The following is a 26,313-nucleotide window of genomic DNA, read 5'->3' as shown; positions in this document are numbered from 1 at the left end:
AATAAAATCTGTAACTAATTCTGTTAGATTTATCTCTTGTCTCCTCTCTATCACCTTCTCATTGCCTTGCACAGAAGTTTAAGGGCTCTGATTTTTACAGCTGAATTACAATGGTTTTGATAAAGGAAAATTTCCTCCCATGGGATTTCTTGTTTCCTACTCATTAACTAACCCACTAAAATATATGCATTTTACTTAGAAAAAAGAGTGGGTGTTCATAAAAAAGGCCAGGTTTTCCTTAAAAAGACAAAAATACTGAAGTCAGAAATGCCTGATAAAAAAGTTCAAATACACCAAGAAAATATGCTAGGTACACGATAGTCCCTTGGTAAATGTCTGTGTTACTGATATCATTTTGGCGGGTTATCTCCAGATTAACCCTGGGTTTAAAGAAGGCACAGGATAAGCAACTAATCTTAAAAATATTCATTAGTTCAAAGGATTGGGAGTTTTTAAAGCTATGTTTATGATGCAAAAGTTTTAGTGTCTTCAAGATATTTACAGAAACAAATACATACTAAATGATTAGCTCTATCTATTATTTTTTAAAAAGTAGTATTTTTATACCAGGGAAATGAAACTGTTTATAAAGTTAAGGACTCCATACTCTGATGGTTTTTCTCGTGTTAAGCAATTATCACTTATAAAAAGCTATAAATTCAAGAATTACGACCTCAATACTTACCCTGACTACACTGAAGTCCAGCTTAGTCTCCTGTGCACACTGTAATATGAGCTGAAAGCAATTTTTACTTTGATTTGTCATTCCATTTTCATAATAACGCTGTAAAATCCTTTGTTGTTCTACAGTAAATACAGAACGTAGATTCATCTAAAAATAAAAGAAGATACTCTGAAAATTGGAATAAGAATTGGGTGTATGCAGAATTTGCATGCTTCCATTTTTTATACAGTTTCAGCGCTTCAAAGTTGCAAGATTTATTTAATTGAACTAATTCCCAGTAATGGGCAATAATTTGTGTGCCAAAGGGAAACAGGTTCTAACTGAAAATTATATATAATGCAAACATTTATTAAATTTGTTCAGAAAAAGTAACAACTTTAAGGACAAAAAAAAGAGAGAGAGAGAGAGGAAAACCCTATCTGGTTAGTGTCAGTACATTGGGAAATAAAGGTTCTTTCAATGAAATAAGTATTTATGGCTAGTAAAGCCAGAGATGGTGGTAGCCATATATTCATGGTCAGTTATCAACAGGAACACTCACTGTTCTTTGTCAAACAAGGCATCTGGCATATGTCTTACAGCCAGAAATTGTGGTCTGAAACAAAGGGATGGCTTTTATTTTTCCTTTCTTGAATAAAGGGGTTCTTCATATATATATTAAAACAAAACCTCTCTTAAAAAGCTTAAAAATAAACAGGAAGTGTTGGTGACTCAAAATATCTCTGCTTTAGGCAATACTAACCAAAATAATTATTTTAATAACTATAGTATATAAATCAAAGTTCAAAATCATGTGCATTTTACTAAAAGTAAACCACATAAAAATATGTACTTTTAATTAAATTGACAGCATCATAATTATACAAGAAAAATTTAAAAATGTACTTTATCCTTTCTGCCAATATACAAAGTGTTTAATATTAAGAGAAAACAACCTGTGAAACTCACAATAAAAAGCAGGTCAAACTCTTTTTTTCTTAAAAAAGATGAATTCTAGTAGTGCACTTTATAAAAAAGAACCCTTGTAATTAGATTAAGGCAACTTCTGGTTCTTATTAGAAGTGTTCATACTGAAATTGTCATTCCTAAAAGCTGACAGAAAGAAAACCCTTCCCAAGGAAATTGTCCCTTCAAAATTAGGAAAACAGCAACAACAGAAACACTATAAGCCAAACCAAACAGAAAGCATTCTAGTATACTGGGTATGGAAACAACCAAGTACACTGATGTGGAAATAAAAATAATTTTCCTTTCTCTGAATATGTTGAACAATAAAGAAATTAAAGACAGCCATATAACTGTCTATTGCCATTTGTACACCTGACTTATTTTCTTGCCCACACAAACATCTTCTTATCTAATGTTAAGAAATCCAATTAGAGAAAATCAGATGTGGGAGAGGACACAGGAAAGATGAGTAGAGTTTCTCCCTGAAACTTTCAGGAACAAAGTAACTCCACTACTTTCTGAACGGGATTGCATTCTGCAGTGTGACCAAATTTTAAAGAATTTTTGGGCCAGAGGGTAGTGATGATATCCATCAAAGCAACATTTACTATCATGGCTGTCACCTTTCAGAGCAATTTGGGATTCCTTTTCCTAAATAATTCAGCTACAGTCAAGAGAGGAGCTGGGAGGCAGAGGGCAAATACCTAAAATATGTCATCTGGTGCAAGGTTTTTTGGAATGAGTTCTGAGGAGGGCCATAAACTTCCATTTCATTAATGCATAATGAGGGTAATGGCTCTGACCCTTCTCTGCAGGGCTGTAACTACAAAAATAAAAAATCCTAGAGTACAAGATATGAGTGATCCTCATGTGTGACAAAAGCTGCTGTAAAATATACGAATGTTTACCTATTGGCTAACTACAACAATTACATGTACTCAAGTATATAAGCATTAAAAAACACAGCAGGTTCTTCTTCACTGATACTAATAGCCAAATATAGATGCTGAGTACTAAACGATTTCTGAAGTCTACATTCTGACAGTAGACAATGCTGTGACCTTTTTAGTTTTTCCCTTAAATTCATAGCAATAGCAGGAAGGCCACCTTGCTCAAGAGATCTAATGTTTTTCTTTCAAATTATAGGACATTTATTCTTCATCACAACACTAGATAAAACCTTATAAGCAAGATAACTTGTCATTATCTCTACCTACCCTAGTTATCTTGGTCTATTAAGTGGCAAGATATTGAATGACTGCATAGACAAAGTTACTAATCATTTACACAAAAATCAGGAAGAGAATTGTAAAAACCTTCATTTTAAAAGTTGGGTTCTTATTTCTGTGGAATAAAAGGGCAAGCTATTGGTTTCATGGAAATTGAAGTTTGTTGGGTTGAGGTATGGAGGGTAACTGAATTAAGGAATTAAATACTGAAATAACAAGTCATTTAGCCTTACCCCAAGATTTACTAATCTAATACTCTTTGCAATGTGCCACTCACTTAGGACATGACAGCCCATAGGAATAAGATGACCTGTGTGCTACACTTAGCTCCACTGTGGACTAGTGTGTAAGTCACTTAATTTTTATGACCCTCTATTTCCTAATTTGTAAAATGCTAGAATATATGACATGTTCTACCTACCAGTCTGGATTTTTACAAATAATTTAGGATATGTGAGCTCATTTTTTTTTAATTGTAAAGCATGCTATAGTTATAACATATTTGTAAGTATGACTAGGCCCTTCACTTTATCTATCATATTCAGATATGGGATTTCTCAGGTTGCTCTCAGCTTTAGGATTCAGTGTTTTAATAAAGATCCTGAACCACTGAAAGGATTATGCTCAGTGTGTTCTATTCAAACAAGCAGAGCAATGAGTAAAATGTTATAAATTTACTGCCTCAGGAGTACTTGAAAAATGAAGCTTCTTTTTTTTTTTTTTTTAAATTTTTTTATTGTTATGTTAATCCCCATACATTACATCATTAGTTTTAGATATAGTGTTCCATGATTCATTGTTTATGCATAACACCCAGTGCTCCATGCAGAACGTGCCCTCCTCAATACCCATCACCAGGCTAACCCATCCTCCCAACCCCCTCCCCTCTAGAACCCTCAGTTTGTTTTTCAGAGTCCATCGTCTCTCATGGTTCTTCTCCCCCTCCGATTTCCCCCCCTTCATTCTTCCCCTCCTGCTACATTCTTCTTCTTCTTTTTTTCTTTCTTAACATATATTGCATTATTTGTTTCAGAGGTACAGATCTGAGATTCAACAGTCCTGCACAATTCACAGCGCTTACCAGAACACATACCCTCCCCAGTGTCCATCACCCAGTCACCCCATCCCTCCCACCCCACCCCCCACTCCAGCAACCCTCAGTTTGTTTCCTGAGATTAAGAATTCCTCATATCAGTGAGGTCATATGATACATGTCTTTCTCAAAGGCTACGTGCACCCCGATGTTTATAGCAGCAATGTCCACAATAGCCAAACTGTGGAAAGAGCCAAGATGTCCATCAACAGATGAATGGATAAAGAAGATGTGGTATATATATACAATGGAATATTATGCAGCCATCAAAAGGAATAAGATCTTGCCATTTGCAACGACGTGGATGGAACTGGAGGGTATTATGCTGAGCGAAATAAGAAAAATGAAGCTTCTAAGAATGACTTCCCCTTAGCAGTATCACATAGCTTAGGACATATTTTCACATGGGAACATTTCAGCTGAATTTCTACATAATATTTTTCTTATACATCTGATGTCATACATAAGCCCAGATCTAGTAATGCCCTAATAATGTCTTAAATCGTTTGAAAAATATCAAAAAATTTTACTCCTAAGTATTCATTCTTGGAAAACTGATTATAAAAATGGGTTGGGTCTATAAAATCATCACCAAGTCAAAAATAACACATTCTTTCCAATATTAAAAGTTTCAATTTTAGGAAAACCACTGATTTTTTGTTTGTTTGTTTACAAAGAGTTGCACCTAGGTTAATAAAACATTTTGAATGTCTTTAATTTGACCAATACATCTCTTTTAGTATTGCTCTTTTTATCCGTTATTATTATTCACTTTTAAATTTATATATAGTTAATTTCACTCTTTTTGTTATGAGTTAGGACAAACATATATATTAATGAAACTACCACCACAACCAAGATACAAAACAGACCCATCACTCCAAAAAAATTCCCTTATGCTGCTCCTTTATAATTAAATCCTCTAGCCATCCCAGCCCTGGGCAACAACTAACCCGGTTCTATAATTTTGACTTTTGAAGAATGCTATATAAATGGAATAATAGAGTACATATTCCTCTTAGACTAACATCTTTCGCTCAGCATAATGCATTTGAGATTTTTCTGTGTTGTCTGTATGAGTAGTTTTCTCCTTTCTATTGCAGAGTAGTATTCCATTGCATAGAACATACCACAGTTTATCCATTTAGCCATTGGAAGACATTTGAAATTTCCAAGTTCTTGGCTACTGTAAATAAAGTTAATTAAAAAAAAAATTGTGTGCACGTTTCTGTCTGCAAATGCCTTTTCATTTCTCTGGAGTAAATACCTAAGAGTGGGATTTCATATGGTAAGTGTATATTTAACTTTATAAGAAACTACTAAACAGTTTTCAAAAGTGACTGTAAAAATTTGCTTTCTCACCAATATTCTATGTAAGTTTAAGTTTTTTCACTTTCTCACCAGCATTTATTATTATCAGATATTTTAATTTTTATTTTTTAGAGAGGGAGAGAAGGGGGCGGGGGGAGAAAGAAGGAGAGAATCTTAAGCAGACTCCACACTCAGCACAGAGCCTGATGCACAGCTCTATCTCAAGACAGCCTTGAGATCATGACCTGAGCTAAAATCAAGAGTTGGACACTTAACCAACTGAGCCACTCAGGCGCCCCAATTATCAGATGTTTTAAAAAATTAAATACAACTACACTATAATCCAGCAGTTTCACTACTATTTACCCAAAGAATACAAAAATACTAATTCAAATGGATACACATACACCCCAATGTTTACAGCAGCATTATCTACAACAGCCAAATTGTGGAAACAGCCCAAGTGTCCATCAACTGTTGAATGCATAAAGAAGAAGTGGTATATATATTCAATGGAATATTACTCAGCCATAAAAAAAAGAATTCCTGGGCGCCTGGGTGGCTCAGTTGGTTAAGCGACTGCCTTCGGTCAGGTCATGATCCTGGAGTCCCGGGATCGAGTCCCACATCAGGCTCCCTGCTCAGCAGGGGGTCTGCTTCTCCCTCTGACCCTCTTCCCTCTCGTGCTCTCTGTCTCTCATTCTCTCTCTCAAATAAATAAATAAAATCTTAAAAAAAAAAAAAAGAATTCTTGCCATTTGCAATGACATGAATGGAGCTAGAGAGTATTATGTTGAGCAAAATAAGTTCGTCAGAGAAACACAAATACCATATGATTTCACTCATATGTGGAATTTAAGAAACTAAACAAATAAGCAAAAAAAAAAAGAGAGAGAGAGAAAGGCAGGCAAATTAAGAAACAGACTCTTAGCTCTAGAGAACAAACTGATGGTTACCTGAAGGGAGGTGGGTGGGGGATGGGTAAAATAGGTGACGGGGGTTAAGGACTGCACTTGTGATGAGCACCAGGTATTGTATGGAAATGCTGAATCACTAAATTGTACACCCGAAATTAATATTACACTGTATGTTAACTGGAATTAAATAAAAACTTAAAAAAATAAATAAATAAATAAAAATAAGCCATTCTAATAGGTTTATAATTGTATGTTATTATTGTGGTTTTAATTTGTATTTCCCTAGTGAGTAATGACATTAAGCATTTTCTAATATGCTTTTTAGCCATCTACATATCTACTTTGTAGAAGTGTCCAAATATTTTGCAAGTTTTTTAACTGGATTTTTTTTTTACTTTTTATTGAGTTTTTAGGGTTCATTACATATTCTGGATACAAGTCCTTTATCAGAAATATGATTTGCAAGTATTTTCTCCCTGTGAGTAGCTTGTCCATTTTATTTTATTAAAGTAAAGTGTATTTCAAAAAAATAAAGTGTATTTCACAGAGAAGATTTTAATTTTGATGAAGTCCAACTTATCACTGTTTTCTCTTTTACAGATTGTCCTTTTAGTGCTATATCAAATAAATCTTTGTGTAGAAAGGATCAGGCATCCTAGATGCTCCATAAAATATGAGGTTTTCCGGTCTGGCTGTGGGGAATGTAAACAATTTGGGGTCCTATTTGAGCTATGAGGATTGTTTGCCTGATCCTTTCTAATGGTTCTTTCCTTGTCCTCAGTAGTTTTTTCACACACTGGAGCTGATTAGTATTTAGCTAAAGACTTGAGGGGTCCCTCTATAAATTTCCATAGCTTTCTCAATGTGCAGTTTTCATCTCTATGTGAGCTTTCTCCTCTCCAGTATGGTCCCTCAAATTCTAGCCACCCTATTCTTCCTGAACTCTGTCTCCTCAACTCAGAGAGAATTCCAGTCTGTTTGGCTTCACTTTCCTTTGGTTGTCCTCTGGATACTTTTTTCAGGCAGTGAGTTGAGACACCCATAGGGTTCATTTTGTTTCCCTTCTCTCAATAATCATGGTCTTGTGCTGCCTTTTGCTGAATATCTGAAATCCATTGTTTCATATATATTTTGACTTTTTTGTTTGTCTTTAGATATTTAAGATAAGAGGGTAAATCCTGTTCCTGTTACTTCATCATGGCTATAAGCAGAAGTTCAGGTGGCCTTTAGGAGTGGTAGAGTAGGAACCCTATGTTAAGAATCAGGAAACATCTGTTTATATTCAGCTTCACTACTTACAAGTTTTGTCACCTTAGCAGAGATAGTTGGCCTCTTGGACTCAGTTTCTTCATCTGGAAAATGGGGCTATAAAACCTTTCCTATTTTTCTTTACATAATTATTTATCTTCATTAAAATACATGGCAAACTATAATGTGCTATGTGAAAGCTATTTTTGTTAATAGTTAACATATATATAACCAACTACTTATTCCTGCAAGTAATAATTATTTTAACATATATCAAGCCACTCCCACATCATTTGTATATAAACCTCAAATGAAAAAATATATACATTATTATATTATCATGGCCAAAGGAATACAGATGCTATGATTCTCTTCTATCTGATGTGAGTTTGATCTTTGAAAATTCTGAGGGCATGATGTCCATGTGTATGGAAGCCTCTGCATAATTTTTAATGTAAACTGTATTTAAAATAAAAGGATATATTTGACTAGGTGAATTATTCTACTAAAAACTAAGTGATTAAGCAGTTATTTAGAAGAAGCTTGATTAAATATACAAAAAAATGAATTGACACTTTGAACTTAATGAAATTTGAACATGTGTAAGAGTCGTTATTGTATATCTGTTCTCAGTTGTCACTTTAATCTGTCATTTGCATTTAATGACCCTCATCTTTACAAAAAGCAGCTCTCTCTATTTACCTTATTTTATAGTTTACTTGCCAGAATTTGCAGATATTGCAAAAAATAAATTTCACCATCTTCTAAGTATAAAATTGAGTAATACACATTTGCCTATTCTAATACTATGAAAGGATATTCATTATTTCTTTATTGGGCTATAACTACTGAAATGCATTGCACACACCTTTTATCTGTCATTTTAGATATAATTGGCCTCCATTACTTAGGTGGAAATATGAAACAAGAAACTATAACAACAACCTATCATATGACTTTCTTATGACACAAAGCAATTGAACATTGACCTTATTTTAAAAAACATTTAAAATTCTGTGTAATTAATATTCATATTTATGAATAGTGACCTGGGTACAAATTGCAAGACAATTTTGTGTTTACATTCTTCATATAAATATATGAAAAAATATACATCTATAGGGACATATACATCTATAGCTTCATGTCTAATGTCTAAGAAGATTACTGGTTGTTCAGAAGAAAAAAAAAACTTTAACAGATTAGGAAGGGAAGGTGGCAGAAGAGAAGGATCCTGAAACTCATCTCCTCCCATGAATATACTGAGGCAACAACAACAACATGTATTGCAACTCGCTGTGAAAATGACCTGAAGACTGGCAAAACAGAACTTCCACAGATAAAATATTTAAGAAAATGTCATATCCAAAAAGGAGGGAGGGAAATGGTCAGGAACCAAACTCCTGGTGTAGTGACTGACAAGCATGAGGGACATCACAAATAAAAAGGAGTGAGGGGATCAAGTTCCAGCCCTGGGGTCCTGCACTGGAAAAAATAGTCCCCATAATGCTTGGCTTTGAAAATCGGCAGAACTTAACACCAGGAGAACCCAAGGTCTATAGGAAACCAAGTCTCTGCCCTTAAAGAGCCAGGATGGTTTATAACTTAGCCCTAGATCCAGCACAGAAGGAGGAATTTGAAAAGTGCCTGGGTAATATGTGAAAGAGATTTATTGACTAATTTTACAATACATGCCAGACAGACAGGGATCTGCAGAAGCTTTCTCCAAGAACAGAAATGCTGGCAGGCACCATTTTTCTTGCCCTCCCTCAACCTAGATAGTCAGAAACTTGTGGGAGACAGTTCTGACACTCTCCATCTAACTTGCTAGAATAGCTTGCCCTGTCTTAAAGTTCCCCTGTGGACCTGCTCCACCCAAACTGCCAACCTGGAAGGCACACCTCCAAAGTGATTCTCACCTTTCCATAACTGGCAGGCAGCTTCAGTCAGAACCAGTGTCCCCCCAATCAAAGTGACTTCCACTCTGCCACACACAGCAGGTAGCCTTGACTAGAACCAGTGCCCATCCAAAGTAAATCCTATCCCAAAGAGGGGGTACTAATGGCACACACTAGCATCCCTGCAGTAGCTTCAGTGAGGCCTCTAAGCTAGCCATGCCAGGAGTAAACCCTTCCCACCAGCACACCCATAGCAGTTGCAACCAGGCCTTTGGGCCAACTGTGTTGGGGGCAGACTCTGCCAATCAGTGCACCCACAGAGTGACAGCAGATCGATGCAGACAGCCAAGGTGAGGTTTGGCCCTGCCTAATAGCATGCCCATAAAAGCTGCAGTAGCTTCCCATCCACCTGTACACAAGACAAGCCCTCCCTACCATTGCATTCACAGCAGTTGCAGCTATACATTGCAGCCAGCTGGGCTGAGGGCCAACCCCGTCTACGACCATGACTATAGTAGTTGCAACCCAGCCAAAAACAAACAAACAAACAAACACACATATAACCCACACAGGGGATACCCCGGGAGCACCTGGTTCTGGTGACTGGGGAGATTGTGCTACAAAGCACCACAGAATGCCTTCTAAATAAGGCCATTACTTTCAAGACCAGGAGATGTAGCTGACCCACCTAATACATAGAAACAAACACAGAGAGTCAGACAAAATGAAGAGACAGAGGAATATATTCCAAAGGAAAGAATAAGACAAAAACACAGAAAAAGACTAAACAAAATGGAGATTAGCAATCTGCCTGATGAACAAAGTAATGGTCATAAAGATGCTCAAATGACTTAAGAGAAAAATGAGTGAATTCAGTGAGAACTTCAACAAAGAGATAGAAAATATTAAAAAAAAAAGTCAAAGCTGAAGAATACAACAACTGAAATGGAAAATATACTAGAAGAAATCAATAGAGGATGTGGAAGAACAGATCAGTGATCTGGAACACATGGTAATGGAAAGCAACCAATTTGAACAGCAGGGGGGAGAAAAGAATAAAAGAAATGAGGGTAGGTTAAGGTACCTTGCAATAACATCAAACATAATAGCATTCATATTATAGGGATACCAGAAGGAGAAGAGAGAAAGAAGGGGACAGAAAACTTATTTGAAGAAATAATAGCTGAAATTTCCCTAATCTGGGGAAGGAAACAGATATCCAGGTCCAGAAATTACAGAGAGCCACAAGCATAAGGACTTATGGAAGTCCATATCAAGATGTATAATAATTGAAATGTCAAAAACTAAAGACAGAATCTTAAAAGCACCAACAGAAAAGCATATAGTTACATAAAAGAGAAACCCCATAAAACTATCAGCTGATTCTTTAGCAGAAACTCTGCAAGCCATAAGAAAATGACATGATATATACAAAGGGCTGAAAGGAAAAAAACCCATAGCCAAGAATACTCTATCCAGCAAGGATAACATTCAGAATTGAAGGAGAGATAGTGTCCCAGACAAACAAAAGTTAAAGGAGTTTATTACCACAAAACTCAGCTTACAAGAAATGTTAAAGAGACTTCTTTAGGTGGAAAAGAAAAGGCCATAACTAGAAGTAAGAAAATTATGAAAGGAAAAAATTTGAATGGTAGAAACATATAATAAACAAAGTAGAACAATCCCTTGTAAAGCTAGTATGAAGGTTAAAACACAAAAGTAGTAAAACTGGTTATACCTACAAAAATTAGTCAAAGGATATACAAAACAAAAAAAAGATATTAAATATGATATCACATATATAAAATGTGGAGGAGGAAGTAAAAAATATACTGTTTTAGAATGTGTTCAAACTTAAGCTACCATCAACTTAATATAGACTGCTGTATACCCAAGATGCTATATATAAACCTCATGTAACCACAAAGCAAAATCCAATAATAGAGACACACACACAAAAAAAGAGAAATCCAAGCATAACTAAAAAAAAGTCATCAAACCACAAGAGAAGAGAACAAGAATACAAGAAAAAAAAAAAAGAGAACTACATAAACAACCAGAAAACAATTAACAAAATGACAATAAGTACCTAACAATCAATAAATATTTAAATGTTTAAATATTGGACCAAATGCTCCAATAAAAAAAAAAAGATATGTTGACTAGGGCGCCTGGGTGGCTCAGTTGGTTAAGTGACTGCCTTCGGCTCAGGTCATGATCCTGGAGTCCCGGGATCGAGTCCCGCATCGGGCTCCCTGCTCAACAGGGAGTCTGCTTCTCCCTCTGACCCTCTCCCCTCTCATGCTCTCTCTCTCTATCTCATTCTCTCTCTCAAATAAATAAATAAAATCTTTAAAAAAAAAAAGATATGTTGACTAAATGGATAAGAAAAACACAATCTATCCATATGCTGCCCATGAGAGACTCACTTCAGAAATAAAACACAGACTAAAAGAGATGGGACAGGGGCACCTGGGTGGCTCAGTTGGTTAAGTGTCTGCCTTCAGCTCAGGTCATGATCCCAGGGTCCTGGGATCGAGCCCCACATCGGGCTCCTTGCTCAATGAGGAGCCTGCTTCTCCCTCTCCCTCTGCCTGCTGCTCCCCCTGCTTGTGCTCTCTCTCTCTCTCCCTGTAAAGTAGATAAATAAGAGCTCTAAAAGTAAATAAATAAATAAATAAATAAATAAATAAATAAATGAGATGGGATAGAAAATGATATGCCATTCAAATTGTGAATAAAAAGCTGGAGTAGCAATGCTTATATCAGACAAAATAGACTTTAAAACAAAGACAGTAGCAAGAGTCAACCAAAGGGCACTACATAATGATAAAGGGATCAATCCAAAAAAAAAAATAAGGATGTAAAAATTGTAAATATCTATGCACCCAACATTGGAGTAACTAAATATATAAAACACATATTAACAGACATCAAGGGAGAAACAATAATAAAATAATAGTAGGGGAATTTATCACTCCACTTACATCAATGGATAGATCATCTAGAAAGGAAAGCAACAAGGAAATAGTGACTTTGAATGACACATTAGACCACATGAACCTAACAGATATATACAGAACACTCCATCCAAAAACAGGAGAACACACATTCTTTCAAGTGCACATGGAGCATTCTACTCTACAGCATAGATCACATATTAGGCCACAAAACAAGTCTCTGTAAATTTAAGGAGACTGAAATCATATCAAGCATCTTTTCCAATCACAGCAGTATGAAACTAGAAATCAGTTACAAGAAAAATATATGGAAACAAACACATGGAGGTCAAGCAACATGCTACAAAACAAGGAAAAAGTTAAAGAAGAGATCAAAAAATACATGGAGTCATATGAAAATGAAAACAAAATGGTCCAAAATCTTTGGGAGCCTCCAAAAGCAGTTCTAAGAAGGAAATTTATAGCAATACAGGCCGACTTCAAGAAACCAGTGAAATATCAAATAACAACCTAAACTTACAACTAAAGGAGCTAGAAAAAGAAGAACAAACAAAGCCCAAAGCTAGCAGAAGGAGGGAAATAATACATATAAGAGCAAAAATACATGAAATAGAGACTAAAAAATAAAATAGATCAATGAAGCCAATTGTTCTTTGACAAGATAAACAAATTTGATAAAGGCTTACCCAGACTCATTAAGAAAAAAGAGAAAGAACTCAAATAATAAATAGAAAAATAAAGAACTCAAATAAATAAAAAGAGAAACAAAAGAAGAGAAATTACAACTGATACCACAGAAACACAGAGGATTATGAGTCTACCATGAATAATTACATGCCAAAAGATTGGACAACCTAAAAGAAATGGATAAATTCCTAGAAACATATAATCTTCTCAGACTGATTCAGGAAGAAACAGAAAATTTGAAAAGACTGATTTCTAGTAATACAATTGAATCAATAATAATAATAAAAAAACCCTAACAAACAAAATTCCAGGACCAGTTGGCTTCACAGGTAAATTCTACCAAACACTTAAAGAAGAGTTACTACCAATCCTACTCTATTCCAAAAAAATAGAAAAACAAAAAGAATTATTCCTAATCTATCCTATGAGGTCAGCATTAACCGCTTGTCAAAACCAAAGACACTACGGGGCGCCTGGGTGGCTCAGTTCGTTAAGCCACTGCCTTCAGCTCAGGTCATGATTCCAGAGTCCTGGGATCAAGCCCCGCATCGAACTCCTTGCTCTGCGGGGAGCCTGCTTCTCCCTCTCCCTCTGCCTGCAGCTCCCCCTGCTTGTGATCTCTCTCTCTCTCACTATCTCTCTCTCTGTGTCAAATAAATAAATAAAATCTTTTAAAAAAAAGACACTACAAGAAAAGAAAACTACAGACCAATATCCTTGATGAGCACAGATGCAAAAATCCTCAACAAAATATTAGCAAACCAAATTAAAAAATACATTAAAAGGATCTTTCACCCCATTCAAATGGGGTTTACTCTAGGGATACAAAGATAGTTCAATATATGCAAATCAATCAATGTGATACAGCACATTAACAAAATGAAGGATAAAAATCATATGATAATCTCAACAGATGCAGAAAGAGCATTTGACAAAATTCAGCATCCATTTACTACAAAAATTCTTAATAAAGTGGGTATAGAAGAAACATAGGTCAAAATAATAAAGGCTGTATATGGCAATCTCACTGCTAACATCATACACAACAGTAAAAACCTGAAAATTTTCCTCTAAGATGAGGGACAACACGGGGATGTCTACTCTCACCAATTTTATTCAACATAGTACTGGAAGTCCTAGCCACAGCAGTCAAACAAAAAAAGTAAAAAAAATGCATCCAAATTGGTAAGAAATAAGTAAAACTGTCACTATTTGTAGATGGCATGATAGAAAACCCTAAGGATTCCACCACAAATTATTAGAACTAATAAATGAATTCAGCAAAGTTGCAAGACACAAAATTCATATACAGAAATATATTGCATCTATATACACTAATAACAAAATAGCAGAAAGTAAAATTAAGAAAACAATCCCATTTGCAATTGCATCAAAAAGATTAAAATACATAAAAATACATTTTACCAAGGAGGTAAATGACCTGTACTCTGAAAAACCATACAATACAGACAAAAGAAATCGAGCATGACACAAATAAATGGAAAAACATAACATATTCATGGATTGGAAGAATTAATGTTGTTAAAATGTTCATATGATCCAAAATTATCTGCAGATTATATGCAATCCTTATTAATATACCAATAGTATTTTTCTCAGAACTAGTATGAAAAATCCTAAAATTTGTATGGAACCACAAGAGACCCTGAATAGCCAAAGTGATCTTGAGAGAGAACAAACCTGGAGGTATCACAGTCCCAGATTTCAAACTATATTACAAAACAATATATAGTAATCAAAACAGTATGGTACTGGCACAAAAATAGACACATAGATCAATGGAACAGAATTGAGAGCCCAGGAATAAATCCACATTTATATGGTCAATTAATCTATGATAAAGGAAGCAAGAATGTATTTTGGGAAAAAATAGTCTCTGGTTCTGAGAAACTGGACAGCTATATTCAACAGAATGAAACTGGGCCACTTTCTTAAACATATACAAAAATAAGCTCAAAGTGTATTAAATACCTAAATATAACACCTGAAACCATAAAACTCCTAAAAAAAATATAGTTAGTAAACTCATGGACACTGACCTTAGCAATATTTTTCTGCATATGCCTCACCATGCAAGGGAAACAAAAGAAAAAATAAATCAGACTACATCAAACTAAAAAGCTTTTGCACACTGAAGAAAACCACCAAGAAAATGAAAAGACAACAAAAGATAAATACCATACGATTTCACTTACATGTAGAATTTACCAGAAAAAAAAAAAAAGAACCAAAACAAATGAACTAACAAAAAAAACAAAAAAATATAAGAAAATAGTTGGTTGCCAGAGGGGATAGCCTGTGGGGAAGCAAGCAAAATAGGTGAAGGGGATTGAGAGTTATAAACTTTTACTTTTAAAATAAATGGGAAAAGATATTTGCAGATGATATATCTGATAAGGAGTTAATATCCAAAATATATAAAGAACTTAAATAACTCAACACCAGGAAAACAAATAATCTGATTAAAAATGGGCAGAGAACCTGAGTATACATATTTTTCAAAGAAGACATATAGACAGTCAACTGACACATGAAAAAAATGCTCAACATCATTAATTATCAGGGAAATGAAAATCAAAACCACAATGAGTATTATCTCACACTAGTCAGAATGGCTAGTATCAAAAAGACAAGAAATAACAAGTGTTGGCAAGGATGTGGAGAAAAAGGAACTCTCAAAGTCTGTTAGTGGGAATGTGACTTGATGCAGCCATTGTGGAAAACACTATGGAGATTTATCAAAAAACTAAAAATGGAAATATCATAAATCCAGTAATTCCACTTTTGTTTTCTGAAAAACTAATTAAAAAAAAAACTAATATCTGCACCCCTATGTTTATTAAAACATTATTTACAATAGCCAAGATATTGAAGCAACCTAAATGTCCATCAATAAATGAATGGGTAAGGAAGATAAGGTATATATATATATGCAATGAAATCTTGAAATAAGACAGAGAAAGATGAACACCATATGATTTCACTTACATGTAGAATCTACAAAAAATGAAACAAATGAATTAACAAAAAAAACAACAACAAAATACAGGAGAATAGTTGGTTGCCAGAGAGCTTGGAGGGGGGCAGGCAAAATAGGTGAAGGGGATTAAGAGTTACAAACTTTCACTTTTAAAATAAATAAGCTATAGGGTGGAGCAAAGATGAGGGCACAGTAGGAGGACACTAGGCTTGTCTCTTCCATGGAACACAACTGGATAACTATCAAATAATTCTAAATACCCCAGAAATCAACCTGAAGACTGACAGAACAAACTCCACAACTAAAAGGAGAAAAGAAGCCACATCAAAGAAGGTAGGAAATGCAGAGACTTAGTTTGGGGGAGAAACGGATCACAGGTACTGCAGCGAGGACAGAACCACCGTCGTTGAGAAAGGCAAGAGGGAGAGGAGCACACAGAAGAACACATTAGAACACTTCCAAAGCCATTGGCTGGAAAAATAAGAAGGCCTGATTTTCATGAGTTCTTACAACCAGCCGGGCTAAAAGAATGGAATTTTAAAGGTTGGCAGGCTTGGCAGGAATAACCCTGAGTACACTGCCCTACTCCCGGAGAGAAAACAGGCAAACAACCCAGAGGCAGATGGCTTGGAAACAGGGATCTGAAGAATGCCTGGGGCCCACAGGGGGGAGATTATTCCTTCTTCTTGGAGCTCATCCTTGAGAAGTAATATACACGGAGATTCCTCTCTTGGGACAAAGGGGCAGGCTGGTGCAATTTTCCTCCCCTGCCCCTCAGCATAAACACAGAGCCACCTGCAAAAAGCAGCTCAGTCCTAACACTGGCTGCCTAACCTGCTTACACCAAGTTCCAAACTCTGAGCTTTGGCACCGCTGCCCTTGTCATCCTTCTTTGTCAAGTTTGCCTCAGTCCCAGTGTGGCGGGTCCGTTCCCCAGAAAACCAGCACAAAACCCCGTCTACACCATGTCTCCTAACCAGAGAGTTCTGTAGGGTTTCTGTTCTAATGGAAGTAGAATAAGATCTCATTTAACAAGCAGGGCAGAGCACACCTAGTTAAAACTTGCCACATTCTGGCCAAGGAACAAACACATCCCACTGCAGGCAAGGAGAGCCTCTACAGATGACTGGCCTGATGGACAGAGAAGCCAAAGCACCCCAGCAGAGTGCACAAAAGACACACCAGATACTCCCTGCAGAGCCAGGCCCTGGACACTGTATGACCTCTTCTTCATAAAGCCATTACACTCAGGAACAGGAAACAAAACAGGCTTTTCTAACACAGAGAAGACAGAGACTTAGACAAAAATTCAGAGACAGAGGAATTCATCCCAAATGAAAGAACAAGATATGGTCATGGCCAGAGATCTAAGCAAAACAGATATAAATAACATGCCTGATAGAGAATTTAAAGCAACAATCATAAGGATACTTGGTAGGCTCAAGAAAAGAAATGAAAAGTTCAGGGAGGCCCTTACTGCAGAGATAAAAGAGTTAAAAACAATCAGTCAGAAATAAAAATGCAATAACTGAGACTGAAAATAAACTTGGTAGAATGAACACAAGAATGAAGAAGCAGAGGAACGAAGTAGTGATACATAAGATAAATCAGTGGAAAATAATGAAGCTGAGCAAAAGAGAGAAAAAAGAAGTATGGAACATGAGAATAGACTTAGGGAACTCAGTGAGTCCCTCAAATGTAATAACACTCATATTATAGGAGTTCCAGAAGAAGAGAGAGAAAAGGGGGCAGAAAATTGAGTTGAGGAAATAATAGCTGAAAACTTCCCTAATCTGGGGAAGGAAACAGACATCCAAATCTAGGAGGCACAAAGAACACTCATCAAAATCAACAAAAGCAGGCCAACACCAAGACATATTGTAATTAAATTTGCAAAACAGTAAAGAAAAAATCTTAACAGCAGGAAGACAAAAGAAATCCCGAATTTACAAAGGAAGAACCAGAAGGCTAGCTACACATCTGTCAACAGAAAAGGAGCAAGCCAGGAAGGGGGTGATACATTCAAAGTGCTGAATGGGAAAAAATATGCAGCCAAGAATATTCTATCAAGCAAGGCTATCATTCAGAATAGAAGGAGAGGTAACAAATTTCCTAGACAAACAAAAAACAAAGGAGTTCATGACCACTAAACCAGCCCTGCAAGGAATGTTAAAGGGGACTCTCTGAGTGGAAAGGAAAGACCAAAAGCAACAAAGACATGACAGGATCAGAGAAAATCTCCAGAATCAATGAAAAAAGGAGTAATAAAATGGCACTAAATACGTATGTATCAATAATTACTCTTGGGATGCCTGGGTGCTCAGTTGGTTAAGCGTCTGCCTTCGGCTCAGATCATGATCGCAGGGTCCTGGGATCAAGTCCCGCATCAGGCTCCTTGCTTAGTGGGGAGCCTGCTTCTCCCTCTGCCTGCTGCTCCCCCTGCTTGTGTGTGCTTGCTCTCTCTCTGACAAATAAATAAATAAAATCTTTAAATAATAATAATAATAATAATAGTAATAGTAATAGTAATTACTCTGAATGTAAAGGGACTAAATGCTCCAATCAAAGACACAAGGTGTCAGAATAGATTAAAAAAAAAAAAAAAAAGACCCATCTATAAGCTGTCTACAAGAGACTCATTTTAGACCTAAAGACCCCTGCAGACTGGAAGTGGGGGGTGGAGAAATACTTACCATGCAAATGGAAGTCAAAAGAAAGCCAGAATTGCAATACTTGTATCCAATAAACTAGATTTTAAACCAAAGACTGCAACAAGAGATGAAGAAGGGCATTATATCATAATAAAGGGGACTATCTAACAAGAAGATCTAACAATTGTAAATATTTATTCCCCAGCATGGGAGCAGCCAATATATAAAACAATTAATAACAAACATAAAGGAACTCATTGGGGAGGGGGGTGGGAGGATGGGTTAGCCTGGTGATGGGTATTGAGGAGGGCACGTTCTGCATGGAGCACTAGGTGTTATGCACAAACAATGAATCATGGAACACTATATCTAAAACTAATGATGTAATGTATGGGGATTAACATAACAATAAAAAAATTTTAAAAAAAAAGGAAATACTCAAAAAAAAAAAACATAAAGGAACTCATTGATAATAATACAATTATAGTAGGGGACTTTAACACCCACTTACATCAATGCACAGATCATTTAAGCAGAAAATCAACAAGGATCTTGGATATCAGCCCTTTATCTGTTAAGTGAAGTAAGTCAGAGAAAGACAATTATCATATTGTTTCAGTCATATGTGGAACATAAGCAATAGCACGGAGGACCATAGGGGAGGGGAGGAAAATCCAAAGGGGGAGAAATTAGAGAGGGAGATGAACCATGAGAGACTATGGACCCTGAGAAACAATCTGGGGGTTTCAGAGGGGAGGAGGGTGGAGGGAGGGGTAACAGGGTAATGGGTATTGAGGAGGGCACCTGCTGTGATGAGCACGGGGTGTTATACTTAACTAATTAATCACTGAACACTTCATCAAGAACTAATTATGTACTATACAGTGGCTTACTGAACATAATAAAAATAAATAAAATAAAATTCTTTTAGTGAAGTATAAAAAAAGTCAACAAGGAAACAATGGCTTTGAATGACACACTGGACCAGATGGACTTAGATATATTCAGAACATTCCACCCTAAAGCAGCATAATACACATTCTTTTAAAGTGCACATGGGACATGTTTCAGAATAGGTCACATACTAGTTCACAAATTACGTCTCCAGAAGTACAAAAAGGTTGATCATATCACACATATTTTCTGACCACAGTGCTATGAAACTTGAAGGCAACCAAAAGAAAAATAATGGAAAGACCACAAATACATGGAGATTGAACAACATGCTACTAAACAGTGAATGGGTCAACCAGGAAATCAAAGAACAAATAAAAAATACATGGAAACAAATGAAAATGAAATATAATGATCCAAAACCTTTGGGAGGCTGCAAAAGTCGTCATAAGTGGGAAGTATACAACAAGACAAGACTACCTCAAGAAGCAAGAAATATCTTGAATATACAACCTAACATTACACCTAAAGGAGTTAGAAAAAGAACAACAAATGAATCTGAAAGCCAGTAGAAGGGAAATAATAAAGACTACAGCAGAAATAAATGTTATAGAAACTTAAAAAAAGAGAGAGAACAATAAAACCAGGAGCTGGTTCTTGAAAAAAAAAAAAAATGATAAAACCTTAGCCAGACTTATGAAAAAGAAAAGAGAAAGGACCCAAATATATAAAATCACAAATGAGAAAGGAGAAATAACAACCAAAACCACAGAAACATAAGCAATTATAAGAGAATATTATGAAAGCCTATATGCCAACATATTACACAACCTGGAAGAAAAGGATAAATTCTTGGAAACATACAAACTACCAAAACTGAAATAGAAAAGTTGAACAGACCAATAACCAGCAAAGAAATTGAATCAGTAATCAAAAATCTACCAACAAACAGAAGTCCTGTACCAGATGGCTTCACGGGTAAATTCTACAAAACATTTAAAGAAGAGTTAATACCTATTCTTCTCAAATTATTCCAAAAAATAGAAATGGAAGGAAAACTTCCAAACTCAATCTATGAGGCCAGGATTACCCTGGTTCCAAAACCAGACAAAGACTCCACTAAAAATGAGAACAACAGGCCAATATCCCTGTTGAACATGGATGCAAAAATTTTCGATAAAATACTAGCAAACTGAATCCAACAGTATATTAAATGAATCAATCACCATGATCAAGTGGGATTTATTCCTGGGCTGCAAGGGTGGTTCACTATTCATAAATCAATCAGAGTGATACACCACATTGAGAAAAGAAAAGAAAAGGACTATAGGATCATTTCAATAGATGCAGAAAAAAAACATTTGGCAAAGTATAACACGGGTTCATGATATAAACCCTCCACAAAGTAGGGTTAGAGGGAATATAACTCAACATAATAAAGGCCATATATGAAAAACCTACAGCTAATATCATCCTCAGTGGAGAAAAACTAAAAGCTTTTATCTAAGGTCAGGAAAAAGACACAATCTCCACTCTCACCACTGTTACTCAACATCGTACTGAAGTCCTCGCCACAGCAGTCAGACAACAAAAAATAAAAGCCATCATATCGGCAAGGAAGAAATAAAGTTTCACTATTGGCAGATGACATGAGACTCTATATAGAAAACCCAAAAAACTGCACCCCAAAATTGCTAGAAGTGACAAAAAATTCAGTAAAGTCACAGGGTGCAAAATCAATGTACAGAAATCTGTTCCATTTCTATACACCAACAATGAAGCAGCAGAAAGAGAAATCAAGGAATTGATCCCATTTACAATTGGAACAAAAACCATGATACCTAGGAATAAACCTAACCAAAGAGCTAAAAGATGTACTCTGAAAACTGTAGAACACTTATGAAAGAAATTGAAGAGGTCACAAAGATATGGAAAAATATTCCAAGCTCATTGATTGGATGAACAAATATTGTTAAAATGTCTGTATTACCCAAAGCAATCTAGTCATTTCATGCAAACTCTATCAAAATATCAACAGCATTTTTCAGAGGTAGAACAAACAATCCTAAAATTTGTATGAAACTTCAAAAGACTCTAAAGAGCCAAAGCAACCTTGAAAAAGAAAAGCAGAGGTGGAGGCATTACAATTCCGGACTTCAAGTTATACTACAAAGCTGTAATGATCAAAATAGTTTGATACCAGCACAAAAGTAGACACATAGAACAATAGAACAGAACAGAACCCCAGAAATGAACCCATAACGATATGGTGAATTAATCTGTAACAAAACAGGAAAGAATATCCAATGGGAAACAGTCTCCTCAAGAAATGGTGTTGGGAAAACTGGACAGCAACATACAAAAGGATGAAACTGGACTACTTTCTTACACTATACACAAAAGCAAATTCAAAATAGATTAAAGACCAAAATGTCAGACAGGAATCCATTCAAGTCCTAGAGAAGAATACAGACAGTTACCCCTTTGACGTTGGCCACAGCAACTTCTTACTAGATATGTCTCCTGAGGAAAGGGAAACAAAAGCAAAAATAAGCTATTGAGACATCATCAAAATAAAAAGTTTCTGCACAGTGAAGGAAACAATCGACAAAACTAAAAGGCAACCTAAGTAATGGCAGAAGATAGTTGCAAATGACATATCTGATAAAGGGTTAGTATCCAAAGTATACAAAGAATTTATAAAACTCAACACTCCCAAAAAAATCCAGTAAGAAAATGGACAGAAGACATAAAGAGACATTTTTCCAAAGAATACATCCAGATAACCAACAGACACATGAAATGATGCTCAACATAACTCATCATCAAAGAAACACAAATCAAAACCGCAATGAGATATCACCTCAAACCAGCCAGAATGTCTAAAATAAATAACACAATAAACAACAGCTGTAGGAGAGGATTCAGGAGAAAGGTCAACCCTCTTACACTGTTGGTGAGAATGCAAAGTAGCGCAGCCACTCCAGAAAACAATGGTATGGAGTTTCCTCAAAAAGTTAAAAATAGAACTACCCTATAATCCAGCAATTGCATTACTAGGTATTTACCCAAAGAATACAAAAATACTAATTTGAAGGGATACATGTACCCAGATGTTTATAGCAGCATTATCAACAATAGCCAAATTATGGAAGAAGCCCAAATGTCCACTCACTGATGAATGGATAAAGAAGGTGTGGCATATATATATCATGGAATATTAGTCAGCCATAAAATAGAATGAAATCTTTCTATTTGCAACAACATGGATGGAGCTAGACAGTATTATGCTAAGTGAAATAAGTCACTGAGGAAAGACAAATAGCATACAATTTCAATTATATGTAGAATTTAAAAAAACAGAACAAAGGATCATAGGGGAAAAAAGAGAGGTAAACCAAGAAACAGACTCTTAACTATAGAGAACAAACTGATGGTTACCAAAGGGGAGATGGGTGAAATAGGTGATGGTGTTTAAGGAGGGCACTTGATGAGATGAGCATAGGGTGTTGTATGTAAGTGTTGAATCACTAAATTCTACACCTGAAACTAGTACTACACTGTATGTTAACTAACTGGAATTTCAATTAAAACTTAAAAAAAATAAAACAAATAAGACATGGAGATGAAAAGTACAGATTAGGGAATATAGTCAATAATATTGTAAGAACTTTGTATGGTGACAGTAACTCTACTTATTATGGTGAGCATTTCTTATTGTGTGTAATTGTCAAATCACTATGTGGTATACATGAAATTAATATAATATTCTATGTCAAGTATACTTGAGGAAAAGTTTCAGTTTTGATTAAAATATCTTTACAAACAGAGCATTAGTAAGTAGATATGCTAGACCTCACTTTGTTTTATCAATTATAATTATTTATCAGCTTTTAATGACACTTGCTTTATTATAAAGTCCTAATGTTAAATTAATAAAATATCTTTAAACTACAAGTACCTTATCATACACTCAGATATCAAAACATATTACAACAAAATAAGATCAATTTCAAATAGATGAGTTGGACAACAGAGGCATAAACAGAGCCTCAACTGGATAATTGATTTCCTTTTTTCTTAACTCTGCTTTGATACAATTCCACACACCCTCATCCTGAATATATGACTATTAATGACCAGTGATAGCTAAGTTGGACCACACATAAATATTTATTTGTTCCATACATTTTTGTTAACTAAATTAAGCTTTTTTCCTTACACTTCTAGCCCCAAGCAAATTATGCACATAAATTACTTCTATCATCCACCAGTTAATAAAAATGTTTGCACTGCCTCAAGCATTGACCACTAACATCTTGCAATTCACATTCTACTTTAACACCTTTAAATTGTAGGTTGCATTTTCAGTTACTTTTTAGAGGAGCTCTATAAAATTTCCTATAACCACACTTTGGAAAAGTAATTATTAACAAGTTATTCATTATATCTAAATATATATCCCTTATTTTACTGTACTGTAAACTTATTCTTATTAGTTCTTTCTTAACCTTTTTTTTTAAATCATCCACATAACTCCATTCTACCCTGTTCTACATCTTCTCTAACCCACTCCCAGCAAGAATTTTGATTGGTATTTAAATTTGTTTTGAAAAGTTTAAAGCCATATTTATTTACATAGACCAGATATTCTTATAGTGTTTTGTGAATCAGATTTAAGTAGTATATATTATATTTAAGGGTAATTTCACCTAGAAGTAAAGAGATAGACTATTAAATTGTCTTGTATCTTCCACTCTCAATTTTACTGCAAAAACTTAGTGGGGGAGAAATCAGAAAGGGAGATGAACCATGAGAGACTATGGACCCCGGGGAAACAAACTGAGGGTTTCAAAGGGGAGGGGGGTAGGGGGATGGGGTAACAGGGTGATGGGTATTAATGAGGGCACATGTTGTGATGAGCACTGGGTGTTATACACAACTAATGAATCACTGAACACATCAAAAACTAATGTGGCTAACTGAACATAATAATATATATATATATATTACAAAAAAAAACTTAGTGGAAAAATTAAACGTCCTCCTCTTTTGGGATCAGAGAAAGACTCCTCAATACACACCATCTAGAAGTAAGTAAGTAGGTAACAGTATATAAGTATATTCACATATACAGTGTTGAAACAATATACATACACATATTTAATTCATCAAATAGTGGAAGCATAAATTTATCTCCACAAATACTTTGAATAGACTAAGAAGCTGCTTAATAACAGCCTTATGGAGCACAACCCAAATCTGAAAGACATAGGTATACCCCCTTCTTTCTTCTTCCCTTGAAAGAAGAAAACAAAAACAAAAACAAAAACAAAATCTTTCCTATCCTGCGAAAATCTATCTTTGGATCTCAGTTTGAGGAACTCTGTATTAAGGTACTCAATTTATTCCATCAAATGTCTTTTAACTGTGATTTATGACTATAAAAGAGAAGTTTTGTGTTTATACCTGGTAGAAAGTCTTTGTGTGTGAGTGAATGCATGCATATTGTGGATTTTTCTTTTAAGCTCATCATTTTCTTTTTAAGATCATTTATTTCAAGATCAAATAAAACCCTCAAATTTAAAAATAACCATAAAAGTTGCAGACCTCTGAAAACATGTCCTTGCACCCCTAAGGGTCTGCAGACCTCAGTTTGAGAGACACTGCCCTACATTAAGCCTGTGACATTAAGTTAGAAAACATATGTTACTTTCAAATTATAGACATATATATGTTTGAAGTATGGGATTAACATTGATCCCTAATGTTTTTGTTGGCACTGCATTTCTCCTGCCTAGTCATTTTTTTTTCATGCAGAGATGAGACACTAAGGCAGAGATTGTTACACAACTAATGTGTTTCTAAAAATTTCATTACAATCACATTCCTTGGTGTTAAATCAGAACAGACCTGAACACCTAAAATATACTATCCAGTGTTTGATCATGACCATATTCAGCAATTGTTATTTTACTGCTAGTTAATCCAGGAAACCTGATAATCATTTGCAAAACTAGTCTCAAGTCTACTTATAGACCACCGCTTCATCTGTGAATTATGAGAACATATATTGCTCCCATGTACTTTGCAGTAATAAGAAAAAGGGCAAAACATTTTCTTTTTTTTTTTTTAAGCTTTTTTATTTATTTATTTGACAGAGAGAGAACATAAGCAGGGGGAGTGGCAGGCAGAAGGAAAGGGAGAAGCAGGCTCCCAGCCGAGCAGGGAGCCCAATGCAGGGCTCGATCCCAGGACCCTGGGATCATGACCCTAGCCGAAGGAAGAAGCCTAACCGACTGAGCCATCCAGGCGCCCCAGGGCAAAACTTTTTCAAAATAACCATTTCCTCTTCAACTCACTGGTCTCAAAATTTTCCAATATATAAATGTCTTGCTTCAGATATTTTGATAATTTACTCATTTATTTAAATTTATTCCTTAAGCATATATTGTGTGCGTAGCATCATAAATATACTATGTCTTGAGTGTAAGTCTTTTTTTTTTGCATTTTTTAAATTTTATTATGTTATGTCAATCACCATACATTACATCATTAGTTTTTGATGTAGTGTTCCATGATTCATTGTTTGCGTATAACACCCAGTGCTCCATTCAATACGTGCCCTCTTTAATACCCATCACCAGGCTAGCCCATCCCCCTACCCCCCTCCCCTCTAGAACCCTCAGTTTGTTTCTCAGAGTCCATAGTCTCTCATGGTTCATCTCCCCCTCCAATTCCCCCCCCCTTCATTTTCCCCTTCCTACTATCTTCTTTTTTTTTTTTAACAT

General features: G+C 35.5%; 1 protein-coding gene across 1 annotated transcript in view; it reads right to left on the bottom strand.

Annotated features, from left to right (window-relative positions):
• Positions 1-26,313, bottom strand: part of HDX (highly divergent homeobox) — a 246,974-nt gene that overhangs the window by 211,166 nt on the left and 9,495 nt on the right. The window contains exon 2 of the mRNA XM_078064085.1: positions 686-832. Within this exon, the coding sequence (XP_077920211.1) occupies positions 686-832 (147 nt within the window). The remainder of the gene's footprint in view (positions 1-685; positions 833-26,313) is intronic.

Source organism: Halichoerus grypus, chromosome X, assembly GCF_964656455.1.
Source record: "Halichoerus grypus chromosome X, mHalGry1.hap1.1, whole genome shotgun sequence".
NCBI lineage: Eukaryota > Metazoa > Chordata > Mammalia > Carnivora > Phocidae > Halichoerus > Halichoerus grypus.
Note: the sequence above shows the minus strand (reverse complement) of the source record. Positions and strands in the feature narration are given on the sequence as shown.